Here is a 13,738-nt window from a genome sequence, read left to right on the forward strand (position 1 = left end):
ATCATTCTGTTAGCCCTATCTTGGACTATCTCCAGTAGTTCCCTGTCCCTCTTGAACTGGGGAGCCCAAAACTGGATACAGCATTCCAGATGTGGTCTCACTAGGACAGAGAAGAGGGTGGGGAGAATCTCCCTTAATTGATACACTCTTCTCCATGGGCCCCAGGAGACCATTTGCCTTCTTGGCAACGAGGGCACATTGCTGGCTCTTGATGAGTTTGTTGCTCACCAGCAGGTCCTTCTCCACAGAGCTGCTGCTTTCCAGCAGGTCAGTCCCTGGTCTGTACTGATGTAGGGGTTTATTCCTCCCTAGTCTGTCCTAATGCAGGGCATTATTCCTCCTGAGGCACAGGACCCTACACTTATCCTTCTCAAACTTGAAGAGGTTCCCCTCTCCCATCTCTCCAGTCTGCCCAGGTCAAGCTGAAAGGGAGTACAGCCTAACGCAGTGTCAGCCACCTGTCCAGTTTTTTATCATCACCAAACTTGCTGAGGGTCCACTCTGTTCCCTCATCCAAGTTGATGAGATGTTGGGCAAGACTGGACCCAGTCCTTACCTCTGGGGAACACCACTAGCTACAGGTCTCCAACTGGACTCTGTGTTCTCTGAGCTCTCCTTTAGCCAGTTCTCAACCCATCCCACTGCCCACTCTTCTAACCCACACATCCTGAGCTTGCCTATGAGAACATCATGGGAGACAGCATCAAAAGCCTTACCGAAGTCAAGGTAGACAACATCCACTGCCCTCCCTGCAGCTACCCATTCAGTAACATCAACTTTTAGGGTGGACATCAGGAAGGAGTTCTTTACTAGGACAATGGGGAAATACCGTAACAGGTTGCCCAGGGATGTGTTTGAGGCTCTGTCCCTGGAGACACTGAAGATCAGACTTGATGTGGCCCTGGGCAGCCTGACCTAGCTGGAGATGTCCCTGTTGTTGTGGTAGGCCTGATAGGCTAAAAATGGGCTTACCCATGTCCTGGCTTGCTGAGGCATCTTTCTCTGCTCTCTACCCTTCTGTTGTGGGGAGAAGCAACAGCAAGAAAGAAGACAAAGAACCTGGAGCCACTGAGTTTAAGGGCTCTGCCCTGCTCAGACATGTTTCCCTGTTCCCCCTTCTTCTGTGCTGGGGAAAGCAACTGTGGGAAAGGAAAACAAAAGCCTTGGCTTCACCTAATACAGTTGAGCTTGGCAAAGTGCCATTCTGATTGGCCAATCTATCTCCAAAGGCACATTACTCTTGGGCTGTATTGATAAACAGGGATGAGCAGGTAGCACAATGTGCTGCTGCTGCCTCACCGCACCCTGAACTGCTTGGAAACTCCACTGCCTTGAGTTTACCAGGAACAGGCTCTAAATGCCTGCATAGCCAGCATGACAGTGTGCCCAGACTGCACATCACATTGCATCCTGTCTGCCCCTCTGCAAGGCTTCTGCTGAATCACAAATCAAGAGGAACCAGGTCAGAGACTATGGAATATACTCCCAGCTTCATGAGAAAAAGAGCCCAGGAAAACTTCAAAGCCTCTAACAACCCTGAGACCACCACAGCAACCCCTCCACAAGCTTTGGGTATTGTCTGATACTATTTTGTGAGTATATACTTAAAGCCTCTTGTAATTCACTAATTGCCTTTCATCACAAGCAGAAAGGAGCTTCCTGTGTCCATCTAGTGGCTAAGCAGTATAATTAACTGCAAGACTCTTCCAGTATAATGTTGGCATTTGCCACTTTAAGAAATAAGTGCTCTACTTTTGCCTGTCTCCTGTGTGTATTGATTTCCAAATTGTGCAGTTTGAACCTTGTGAGTGAATTTCCTGGAGAGTTTTAATGTTAATAAACCATGTTCATAGTTATTAACAATCTTTGCCTGGCTATTAAAATTCATGCAGATTATTAATTTTGCATAATTCATCACATCTGCTAAATGCAGAGGAGCAACATGACCTTTGATGGTCTCTTCCAACCCAGTGCAACCTGTGAATCTGTGAAGGCTATCAGCTTAGTCAAGCATGTTTTCCCCTTGGACTCAATGATGTTAAAGGTCTTTTCTGACCAAAAATGACCCTGTGATTCTCTGACAATTGTTTTTTTCAGACCTATAAACATGCCCCTCTACTTCAAAAAAGCACTGGAGAAAATAACTATCACCAATATAGGCACTCCCTATGTCCTTCAGATATACTCAAGCTGAAGTGTAAAGTAAAAAAACAGGAAAAGAAAATTTTCAGGCATTGAGCATTTACTGCATTAAAAAAAAAAAACCACTATAAAAAAGGAGAAATAACTCATCCTGTTGGGTTCCTACCACAATGACATTAGATTGTTACAAAGAGTTTGTGCAAAAGCTTTCCCATCAGAAAAAATCTTCCTGTTACTATCACTCCTTCTCCTGAGGTTAGCCCACTGATAGCTCTGGAGCTATTCCAAATGTTCAGTATTAGTGAAGGTAAACAAAGGTGTCAGAAGTAGGTTCCCAGATAAAACCATATGAAATGAGAAAGAAAAACAAACAACCATGAAAGCCTTAGCAGAGGCAGATAAGGAGTCAAACTGTGGAAGATAAAAAGACACTCAGCACACTGGATGCAAAATGTCTCAGTGGGAACTTTTTTGTAGTGCATGAATGCCTGCAGTTAAAGCAAAGCCTCTGGCTGACTTCTGAAGATTATTTCAAATTATATTGACTGTGGCTACTGTTCCTAATCTCACAGCACAACACTGAACTGTCTCACCACCATCCACTTGTTTGCAACCAAATATTAGAATCACAGAATCAACCAGGTTGGAAGAGACCTCCAAGATCATCCAGCCCGACCTAGCACCCAGCCCTAGCCAGTCAACCAGACCATGGCACTAAGTGCCTCATCCAGGCTTTGCTTCAACACCTCCAGGGACGGTGCCTCCACCACCTCCCTGGGCAGCCCATTCCAATGCCAATCACTCTCTCTGACAACAACTTCCTCCTAACATCCAGCCTAGACCTCCCCTGGCACAACTTGAGACTGTGTCCCCTTCTTCTGTTGCTGCTTGCCTGAAAGAAGAGACCAATCCCCACCTGGCTACAGCCTCCCTTCAGGTAGTTGTAGACAGCAATGAGCTCTGCCCTGAGCCTCCTCTGCTCCAGGCTGTACACCCCCAGCTCCCTCAGCCTCTCCTCATAGGGTTTGTGTTCCAGGCCCTTCACCAGCTTTGTTGCCCTTCTCTGGACACCTTCCAGCACCGCAACATCTCTCTTGAATTGGGGGGCCCAGAACTGGACACAGTACTCAAGGTGTGGCCTGTCCTGTTGTCATTTTTCCTAATTCTTTTTTTTTTTAATTAGAAGACTAACTTAATTTAGTTAGGATGCATCCATCTTGCTTGCGGATGTGATGGATTTCTAGCAGTTTATATCTGAGTCATTTTGAGTGTTTAGTGGGATATCGAGTGGGCTTAAATCATAGAATCATAGAATCAACCAGGTTGGAAGAGACCTCCAAGATCATCCAGTCCAACCTAGCATCCAGCCCTATCCAATCAACTAGACCATGGCACTAAGTGCCTCAGCCAGGCTTTTCTTGAAGACCCTCAGGGACAGTGCCTCCACCACCTCCCTGGGCAGCCCATTCCAATGGGAAATCACTCTCTCTGTGAAGAACTTCTTCCTAACATCCAGCCTATACCTACCCTGGCACAACTTGAGACTGTGTCCCCTTGTTCTGTTGCTGGTTGTCTGGGAGAAGAGGCCACCTCCCACCTGGCTACAATGCCCCTTCAGGTAGCTGTATACAGTAATAAGATCACCCCTGAGCCTCCTCTTCTCCAGGCTTAACAGGCCCAGCTCCCTCAACCACTCCTCATAGGATTGCCTCTAGAGGGTTGCTTTTTTGTGGGGATTTAGTTTCTACCCACAAATAGCAAAGGAAGTATCATGATAGTAACATGTGAGGATTCTTCTAGTCAATTATATGTTATATAATGACAAATTCTGCAAACAAAGGTTTGCAGGAGCAGTTATATTTATTCAGGTTTTGTCACTGAGGCTTAACATCTTGTTGTGTTCTGCTCACTTCATTGTAGTAGAAATCAATCATTGCAGAAAAGAAATCGATCTGAGTTTGGTGTGTGACACCTCTATGGTACTTCACAGAACGTAGAAAAACCTTCAGTTCTGCATAACTAGAGCAAAATTTATAGCACAGCCTCAAGCTGTGCAGAGGTAAGAATAGGCTGGATGTTAGGAGGAAGTTGTTGCCAGACAGAGTGATTGGCATTGGAATGGGCTGCCTAGGGAGGTGGTGGAGTCACTGTCCCTGGGGGTGTTCAAGAAAAGACTGGATGAGGCACTCAGTGCCATGGTGTATTTGACTGGCTAGGGCTGGGTGCTAGGTTGGACTGGATGAGCTTGGAGATCTCTTCCAACCTGCTTGATTCTATGATTAGCTTGTCTCCTTTACTGACAAGGGTTCTTGGATTAGGATTTGTAATAAGGTACTTTAGCTTGTCTGTCCTGCAATTAAAATCCTTTAATTGAAGTAATTTAGAGATTTAGTTTAGAAGAAGAATGCATCACAGTGTCATTCACTCCAAGGTTTTCAAGCTTGAAAGATTTGCTGAGTTTGAGAGAGTGATTGGCATCGGAATGGGCTGCCCAGGGAGGTGGTGGAGGCACCGTCCCTGGAGGTGTTCAAGAAAAGCCTGCATGAGGCACTTAGTGCCATGATCTGGTTGACTGGCTAGGGCTGGGTGCTAGGCTGGACTAGATGAGCTTGGAGGCCTCTTCCAACCTGGTTGATTCTGTGATTCTCTTGATCCATCTGAAAAAACATCTAATTTCACAGTCAAAGCAGCGCCTTAGGCTCTGACACACCACCCAGCTTTTTGCATTTGCAGTTTGCCTGAACTGAAATGTCATCTTTGCAACTGCATTATTGACTGTGTTGAGTTGCAGTGGGCCTTTACTACTCTCTTAGCAAACAGGCAGCAGGTAGCACATACCTCAAAAGCGACGGGGATATTGCGCTTCAGAGCGATTTCAAACACTACGCTGATCTCGGACTTGTTTGCGTCTTTATCTTCTTCTGATTCTTTTCCTGTTTCTCCATTCTGAAAACAAAAGAGCACAAAATCATAGTACAATTTTCAGTAGGCAAAAAAATATGCTTCCCCTCTGATTCCTCACAGACTTTGGAGTTCGACCGTGCTGTAAATCAGCATCTGTAGACCCATCTCAGTACCCCGGTATCACATGGCCACTGACCATGAAGCCATATATATTGCACTTAGGCTTCCTCATAAAGGAGGAGCCACTGTAGCAGATTAAGATCTGACATTCCATTTTGGTTCTAAATTATAAAGAAGAGGAACTTTCTGGATGTTCTTTGGAATAGAGTGCAAATGAATAGGGCATTGGTTGTAAGAGAATAACGATGATGAAGTCTGTATCACTCGTTGGTTTGCTAATTGGTATGAAAATGATTTTGCTCTCTTGGCTTTTGAGCTCTGGCTCCTTCACTGTTCCTTTGCCTCTCTGACTCCTCCACACCAGGTACTAACCTTTTCCTTATAACACGAGGCCATGCTGATTTTCTGTCTGGGGGGAGAGATGAAGGTGGCATTGGCCCCTTCTAGGTTTCTTTGTCCCGAAGGGGAGGACTAGACTTCTGTGTTAGTTCTAAACCCCATGTAATTGTAAATAGGCATAAATATATTTTGTATACATCCTTATAAATTTAACTTTGCTGTAAAATAAAGCTTTATCTTCAAAGCCATCTCAGCTGGTCTGATAGATTTTATCTGGGAGGGTAACTTCTCAAAATCCACCACAAACGCACATCAATTAATAGACTGATATAGATGGCAGAATAACTTTCATGGATCTTAGTCTCATTAATGGCATGGATAATGATAATCACAATACAGACTTCCTTTATCAAATGAGGCTCAAGCAGATCCTCTGAGGTCTCTTTGTGGGTACCCCTTTCAAGCAAGGCAGAAGTCTCCTTGGAAAGCACAGCACACTGTTACTTCCCTCAGAAGAAATTCAGTTAACCACTCCCACACTTTGCCTGGGTCACCAAGTTGTGAATAGCCTCAGCAGGTCCTGCTAGCAATGTCCTTTCCCATTGACCTGCCTCTGGAAGTTACCATTAGTGTGCAAAGGCAGTGGCAGAGAGCAGCTTGCTCAACATAGAACATTATTTATTTATCCACAGGAACACAACAACCAAAGAGGCTAAGAGAGAAAACAGCACAGGGCACATGCAAACATTATCCTGCCTCAAACTCAGCTTTGCTTTACATTTCTGGTCAAGCTTTCCTTTTCTCTCAGACAACCACCAGCACAGGGATCAGTCAGAGAGTTATCAGCGTCTGCAACCACTACCTTTTGGTGTTTGTCTCCCGGGTCACATCTTCCTTAGTTCTCAGAGGTTTCACTTTCAGCTGCTTTCAAACAGCAAAGCTCTGAAAGTTTCAAACTGGGATCTGTCAACAACCCTGGGACCTCAGCCAGGCTCCTAATTTTTTATTAGTGGAGGTAAACATCAAAGAAACTTGGGCTGACTTAGGTGGATTCCTGCAGAGTTCCCATCTTACATAACAAAGCCTGACCTAAAAATTCAGCCACCAGCACAGCTACAAACTGCAAACACCCAAGTTATAAAATTACACTAAAAAAGCATTAGGTTCTTCAAGTTAACTCTGAAACTTATCCATCTGTTAGGTTACTGCTTGTTAGTTCTTAATAACCTAAAAATACTAATAACCAAAACTCCAGCAGTCAGCTACAGCATACAGACTGAGAGCACTTTTTGTCTCATTAAATGACTGCAAGATTTTGAGTGTGAAAAAAAGCAATTTAGATTCTTGACATTGATCTGGAGCTAAAGACCAGACTAAAATCCACAAAGGTTACAGAATCTGCTGGGGAAAAAAAGGGTGCAGTGCAAAGCAGTAATCAGGGCAGTTAGAATGAAAATCTGTAGGTTGAGGTGCTGGAAGATGTCCAGAGAAAGGCAGTGAAGCTGGTGAGAGGACTGGAACACAAACCCTATGAGGAGAGGCTGAGGGAGCTGGGGGTGTGCAGCCTGGAGAAGAGGAGGCTCAGGGATGACCTCATTGCTGTCTACAACTACTTGAAGGGAGGCAGTGGTCAGGTGGGGTTGGTCTCTTCTGCCAGGCAAGCATCAACAGAACAAGGGGACACAGTCTCAAGTTGTGGCAGGGTAGGTCTAGGCTGGATGTTAGGAGGAAGTTGTTGGCAGAGAGAGTGATTGGCATTGGAATGGGCTGCCCAGGGAGGTGGTGGAGTCACCATCCCTGGAGGTGCTCAAGTAAAGCCTGGATGAGGCACTTAGTGCCATGGTCTGGTTGACTGGCTAGGGCTGGGTGCTAGGTTGGGCTGAATTATCTTGCAGGTCTCTTCCAACCTGCTTGATTCTATGATTTCATGTAATAATAATGAAAGTAATCTTGAATCGTTCAGAAAAACTCATATAACACTGGTAAGGAATTTGAACAAGCTCACTGAAAAAGATCAACTGAGCAGCATTTAAAGGACATTATTTAAAAGTAAAAGATTCAAACTAAGAGTGAGATATTTACTACTCTGTAAAAAAACCTTTGTGAGAATCTTACTCAGTGTTGTATTCAGTTACATTTGTGTTTTAGAAAGGATGTTGACAATCAGCCTGGAGTAGGCTCCAGGGAGACCTTAGAGCAGCCTTCCAGTACCTGAAGGGGGCTACAAGAAAGTTGGGAAGGGACTCTTTACAAGGGATTATAGTGATAGGATGAGAGGCAATGGCTTTAAGCTGGAAGAGGGCAGATTTAGACTGGTGTTCAGGAAGAAATTCTTTACAGTGAGGGTGGTGAGACACTGGAACAGGTTGCCCAGGGAAGTCCCTGGAGGTGTTCAAGGCCAGGTTGGATGAGCCCTTGAGGCCTTGTGGAAGGTGTCCCTGCCCCTGGTATGGGGCTTGAAACTAGACCATCTTTAACGTCCCCTCCGAGATAAACCATTCTATGAACCTATGAATCTGAAAAGCTGACTAATAAGCCATAGGGACAAAGTCCTGATTAGTTAAAACAGCTTGACACTGAGACACTACAGATGAATTCAGCTCTGTAAAAAGTCAAAATTGCTTAAACCTCTAGATCTTTAAACCAGCAGAGAGGAGATGCTTTTTTAGATCAGTTTGTTATATTTAGCAAAGACAATACCAATCAGGCAGAAAATGAAGCTAAGTGAATTTAGAAGAAATACCTTGCAAATTATCTTAGAATTGGGGAATAATCACAGAATCACACAATTAACCAGGATGGAAAAGACCTCTGGGATCATGGAGTCCAACCTATCACCTAACCTAATTAACTAAAGCATGGCACTAAGTGCCTCATCCAGCCTCCTTTTAAACCCCTCCAGGGATGGTGACGCCACCAGCTCCCTGGGTAGCCCATTCCAATGGGCAACCAGTGGCACAATCTGCATAAAACACTACAAAGTCCATTGGGCTCTCACCAAACCTCTTAGTCAAAACCATTTAGGGTTTCCAGCTATTTCCTAGTTGAACCAGATAGGAATTCTCATGTAGAAATGTTTAATGTTTCTTGATTAATAAGAAACCATTAGTCCAGAAAATTCCCAACTGCCTTTACAGTTTTAACTCCCTGCATTTTTTTCCTACCAAACACAGTTGAGAGCCTAACCATGAGAGGAGGATATGGACAGTCCTAGGTTTGATGGCTTAGACCTCAGTACTGAGCAATAAAGTTTCATGCCTTAACCATACAAGTTCCCTAAGGAAGATAAAATATGTTCAGGAGTGTCTCATGTACTTTGGATCTGAATTTGATCCTCATTCCACAACTGACACTTTAACTGTAAGGCCTTTCTGAGCCTCATGTCTACGAAGCAGCAGAGGTGCTTTGGCAGGCACACAATAGCTCTTTGATGAAGGCAGGTTCACATTCCTCTGTAACCCTGCCCTGTTTGCTGATCGCTTCTTGTTTCACCTTACGCTCTTCTGCCTGCCTGCACAATGAAGAAGATGCCAGTGCTCCTCTTCAGTAGTTTAATATGATTTCAAGATTTTCATCCTTAACTAAGTTTTGGGAAATTAGGGTACCTTGAAATTAAAGAAGAAGGTTGCATTAAGGAAACAGAGTTATGAAGATGCCAAAAGGTAAAGCTCTGTATTTACCTGGGTGCCACCGCAGTGGAATTCACTGAGTTACTGTCTTGGGTTCAAATTGCAAGTTCCCAGAGACTCTAATAAATTTAATAGACCCAATGACAATTTATAGAGTGCCCTCCCCTCTTCCCCCTCCTTTCCCAAAGATAGGGATTAGATATAGGGAGAGAGAGAGGTAAGCATGCCCAAATAAATCAATCTCTCTCGATTTGGAAGTTAAAAAATGGATATTCTAAGAGTCTTTACCAATGGGACACAGGGCTAGATCAGTACCAGCAGGGACATCCTTGCTCCCCTCTCTGCTTTCCTTGGAAGCACAGTGGCAGTGATGGGGGAAGAAAGAAACCCAATCTAGTCACGTATTTGAGGTCAGCAAGACTCCAATGTGTATTGGCTCTGATCCACCAATGGTTCGCAGCTGACCCAAGCAGGTCAGTTCTCAAGGCAGCAGAGTTTTACTGAGTGGGACCAAGTCCCATGGTAAGGGCACATCTCATAACTGCATAGCAGGCCTGTGTGCATTTCACATGACCAGCAGCAGGGAGGAGCTTGAACCTTGCCATCACAAAGCCTTTAAATCCTACTGCAGCCAACCTCCAGCTCTCCGGGAAACCATACTGGCTCCACACCATGCAGCTCCAGCACAGCCTCAGTAGTGTGTTACTTTTCCAGTCATCTACAACTTTAACCCAAGAAATGACAGAGATATTTCCTCATGAATAGTCCACAAACATCTCCCCTTACCCTCAGCATAAGCAAGTGACAGATTTTTTCCTGTCTAATGACTTCATTTGGTCTCCTACCCATAGTCACCTGCTATCGAGATTCCATAAGATCCTGAGTTGACCTCAGCTGCTGCACCAGAAACAGCATCCCCATCAGACCTGCAAGTATTATGAGAGTAACTCCCCTCAGATTTATGCTATTGCCTCCTGACAAGTCTAGCCTATTCCTCTCATGGCTAAGTGTGAATTCAATTCCATTTACATCTATAATTTAGGGTGGAGAAGAGTGAAGTTGCTTCATTAAGACGTGAGAAAGGCAACACTAAAGCATGCTGCAAGAATTTAGGAAGCTTAGTTTGTCATGACAGCATCCTAACAGGCTCTGGTGTAAAGAGACACTGAACAGACTCATACATTCAGAGAATGATATGGGATAGAAGGGACCTTAAAGGTCAGATAGTTTCAAACCTTGTGCCATGGGCAGGGACACCTTCTGTTAGCCCAGGTTGCTCAAGGGCTCATCCAACCTGGCTTTGGACACTTCCAGGCAGGGTACATCTACAACCTCCCTAGGCAACCTGTTCCAGTGTCTCACCTCTTCTCCCAGGCAACCACCTATAGAAGAAGGGGACACAGTCTCAAGATGTGCCAGGGGAAGCATAGGCTGGATGTTAGGAAGAAGTTCTTCACAAAGAGAGTGATTGGCATTGGAATGGGCTGCCCAGGGAGGTGGTGGAGGCACCGTCCCTGGAGGTGTTCAAGAAAAGACTGGAAGAGGCACTTAGTGTCATGGTCTAGTTGACTGTACAGGGCTAGGTGCTAGGTTGGACTGGATGATCTTGGAGGTCTCTTCCAACCTGGTTGATTCTATGATTCTATGACCACCCTCACTGCAAAGAACTTCTTAATCTCCAGTCTCAAGCTACATTTAACAGAGCTTCAATCCATTCCCTCTTGTCCCTCTTCTTACAAGCCCTTGTAAAAAGCCCCTCCCCAGCTCTCCTGTAGCCCCTCTTCAGGTACTGGAAGGCTACTGTAAGGTCTCCCCAGAACCTTCTCTAGGCTGAAGAGCCCCAAGTCTCTGTTCCCACAGAGGAGGTGATCCAGCCTCCTCTGAACCTGTTCCAGCAGTTCCATGTCCCTCTTATACTGGAGGCACCAGAACTGCATTAGGCAGGGATGCTAATTAAAGATTTTAATCACTTGTGCTGGGTAAATTCCATATGTACACTATGAAAACTCAGTACATAAACCAGGTACATACCCAGGGTACTTATATAGACCTTAATTACTTCTGACTGCTACTTGCTGTGCTATGTACTTAGTGGCTTAACTTCCATCCTGAGCGAGTCCAGAGGAGGGCCATGAGGATGCTCAGAGGGCTGCAGCAGCTCTGCTATGAGGACAGGCTACAAGAGTTGGGTCTCTTCAGCCTGGAGAAGAGAAGGCTTCAAGAAGACCTTATAGTGGCCTTCCAGTATCTGAAGAGGGCTACAGGAAGGCTGGGGAGGGACTATTGACAAGGTCTTGTAATGACAGGACAAGAGGTAATGGGTTTAAACTGGCAGAGGGGAGATTCAAACGAGATGTTAGGAAAGGGTTCTTTGCAGTGAGGGTGGTGAGACGCTGGCACAGGTTGCTCAGGAAGGTTGTGGCTGCTCCCTCCCTGGACGTGTTCAAGGCCAGATTGGATGAGGCCTTGAGCAACTTGTTCTGGTGGGAGGTGTCCCTGCCTATGGCAGGGGTTTGGAACTGGATGATCCTTAAGGTCCCTTCCAACCTAAACCATTCTATGATTACAAGGAAACAACCCTAAAGATCTGTTCATACTACTTCTCCTCTTACTGAAGCGAAAATAAAGGCTGAAGGCTGAACATTAAATTGTTCACTGTGTTATCTTAACGTGAAGGCTAGAAGCAGCTTTTAGAAACACAAACCTGAGGTATTTTTTCTGGAATAGGCTCATTCTGGAGAGCTTGAAGGGCCTTCATTGCAGCATTATGTCTAGCAGCTTGACGAGTCTTTCCTTCACCAAAAAACTCACTGTTGCCAACAGTTAATTGGACATAGAATATTTTAGGCACTGGGCAGTGATACCTGGAGAGAAACCATGGGAGAAGAAAAGAAACAGTTAAGAATATTAACCATCAGTTTTATGTGTATCCATTTTATGTAATACAGAGCAGCAGTTAAGGGTAAAGCATCTCTGTTTACAACTTAACACTCAAACACATGGACTGTTCCACAAGCAAAAGGCTGGCAGTAACTCTGACAGCAGCTCCTGTGTGCAAACCAGCACTTCAACCACGACTGCAGGGCTCTGCAAGAAGCTCTATTATACTTCCAAGTCCAACTGCTCAGCTCCGCTCTCTCCTTGGTTTGAATGCTGTGTCCAGTTCTGGGCCCCTCAATACAAGAGAGAGGCTGAGGTGCTGGAATGTGGAAAGAGCAAAACCAGAACACAGGCTCCAAGGAGTCTCTGGGCTGGAGGGCCTTGGAGTTGCCTTTATGATAGACAAATTGTAGGTATTTACTTTTACAGTTTAACACAGTTATAGGGAATTATTAAGGCTTGAAAATGCATTTGCTTATCACAGAATCATTTCAGTTGGAAAAGACCCTCAGGATCACCAAGTCCAACTGGTATCTCTACTCCACAAGGTTCACCCTAAACTGTGTCACCAAACACCATAGCTAAATGACCTTTAAACAACCCACGGCTGGTGACTCAACCACTTCCCTGGGCAGCCCATTCCAATGGCTGACCACTCTATCCATGAAGAACCTTTTCCTAAGGTCCAGTCTAAACCCACCCAGTCACAGCTTGAGGCCATTCCCTCTTGTTCTATCCCTAATTACCTGTGAGAAGAGACCAGCATTTTCATCAAATCATAGAATCACCCAGGCTGGAAAGGCTCTTGGAGGTTATCATAGAATCACAGAATCAACTAGGCTGGAAGAGACCTCCAAGATCAGCCAGTCCAAACTAGCACCCAGCCCTAGCCAGTCAACTAGACCATGACACTAAGTGCCTCAGCCAGGCTTTGCTTCAACACCTCCAGGGACGGTGCCTCCACCACCTCCCTGGGCAGCCCATTCCAATGCCAATCACTCTCTCTGTGAAGAACTTCCTCCTAACATCCAGCCTAGACCTACCCCAGCACAACTTGAGACTGTCCCCTATCTGCTCCAATGCTGCACCCAAAGCAGGGTCAACTCTGAAGTTACACCATCTTGTTCAGGCATTGGCCAAGGTATGTGGATCTCCTCAAGGACAAAGATTCCACAGCTTCTCTGGGCAGCCCTACCCAGGGTTTCACCACTTTTTATGGGGGAAGAATCTTACAAATGTCCTTTATGCATAATGAAATTCAAACCCTATGGTGCTGTTCTTTAAAAAGGCAGCTGGCAAACCAAGAAATAGATAGCTCAAGAATGTTAATTGCTGCCCCACTCCACAGTGCCCTTCATTGCTTCTGATCTATAGCATTCACCTTCTGCCTTCCCTCTGCTTACAACCATAGAATCAAAGAATCAGTCAGGGTTGGAAGGGACCACAAGGATCATCTAGTTCCAAACCCCCTGCCATGCCCAGGGACACCCTACCCCAGAGCAGGCTGCCCACAGCCTCATCCAGCCTGGCCTTAAACACCTCCAGCCATGGGGCCTCAGCCACCTCTCTGAGCAACCCATTCCAGGCTCTCACCAGTCTCATGCTCAACAGCTTCCTCCTCAAGTCCACTCTGAACCTACCCATCTCCAGCTTCACTCCATTCCCCCCTAGTCCTGTCACTCCCTGAGAGCCTAAAAAGTCCCTCCCCAGCTTTTTGCAATGTA

The 13,738-nt window shown here is 45.4% G+C and overlaps 1 protein-coding gene across 8 annotated transcripts in view; it reads right to left on the reverse strand.

Annotated features, from left to right (window-relative positions):
* The window catches only part of STAU2 (staufen double-stranded RNA binding protein 2), a 193,462-nt gene that overhangs the window by 132,011 nt on the left and 47,713 nt on the right, over positions 1-13,738 (reverse strand). For all 8 annotated transcript variants that reach the window (XM_064154640.1, XM_064154644.1, XM_064154639.1 and 5 more), the window contains exons 6-7: positions 11,839-11,998; positions 4,981-5,088 (exon numbers count right to left, since the gene is read on the reverse strand). In XM_064154640.1, coding sequence (XP_064010710.1) covers positions 4,981-5,088; positions 11,839-11,998 — 268 coding nt within the window. The remainder of the gene's footprint in view (positions 1-4,980; positions 5,089-11,838; positions 11,999-13,738) is intronic.

This window comes from Pogoniulus pusillus, chromosome 14 (assembly GCF_015220805.1).
Source record: "Pogoniulus pusillus isolate bPogPus1 chromosome 14, bPogPus1.pri, whole genome shotgun sequence".
NCBI lineage: Eukaryota > Metazoa > Chordata > Aves > Piciformes > Lybiidae > Pogoniulus > Pogoniulus pusillus.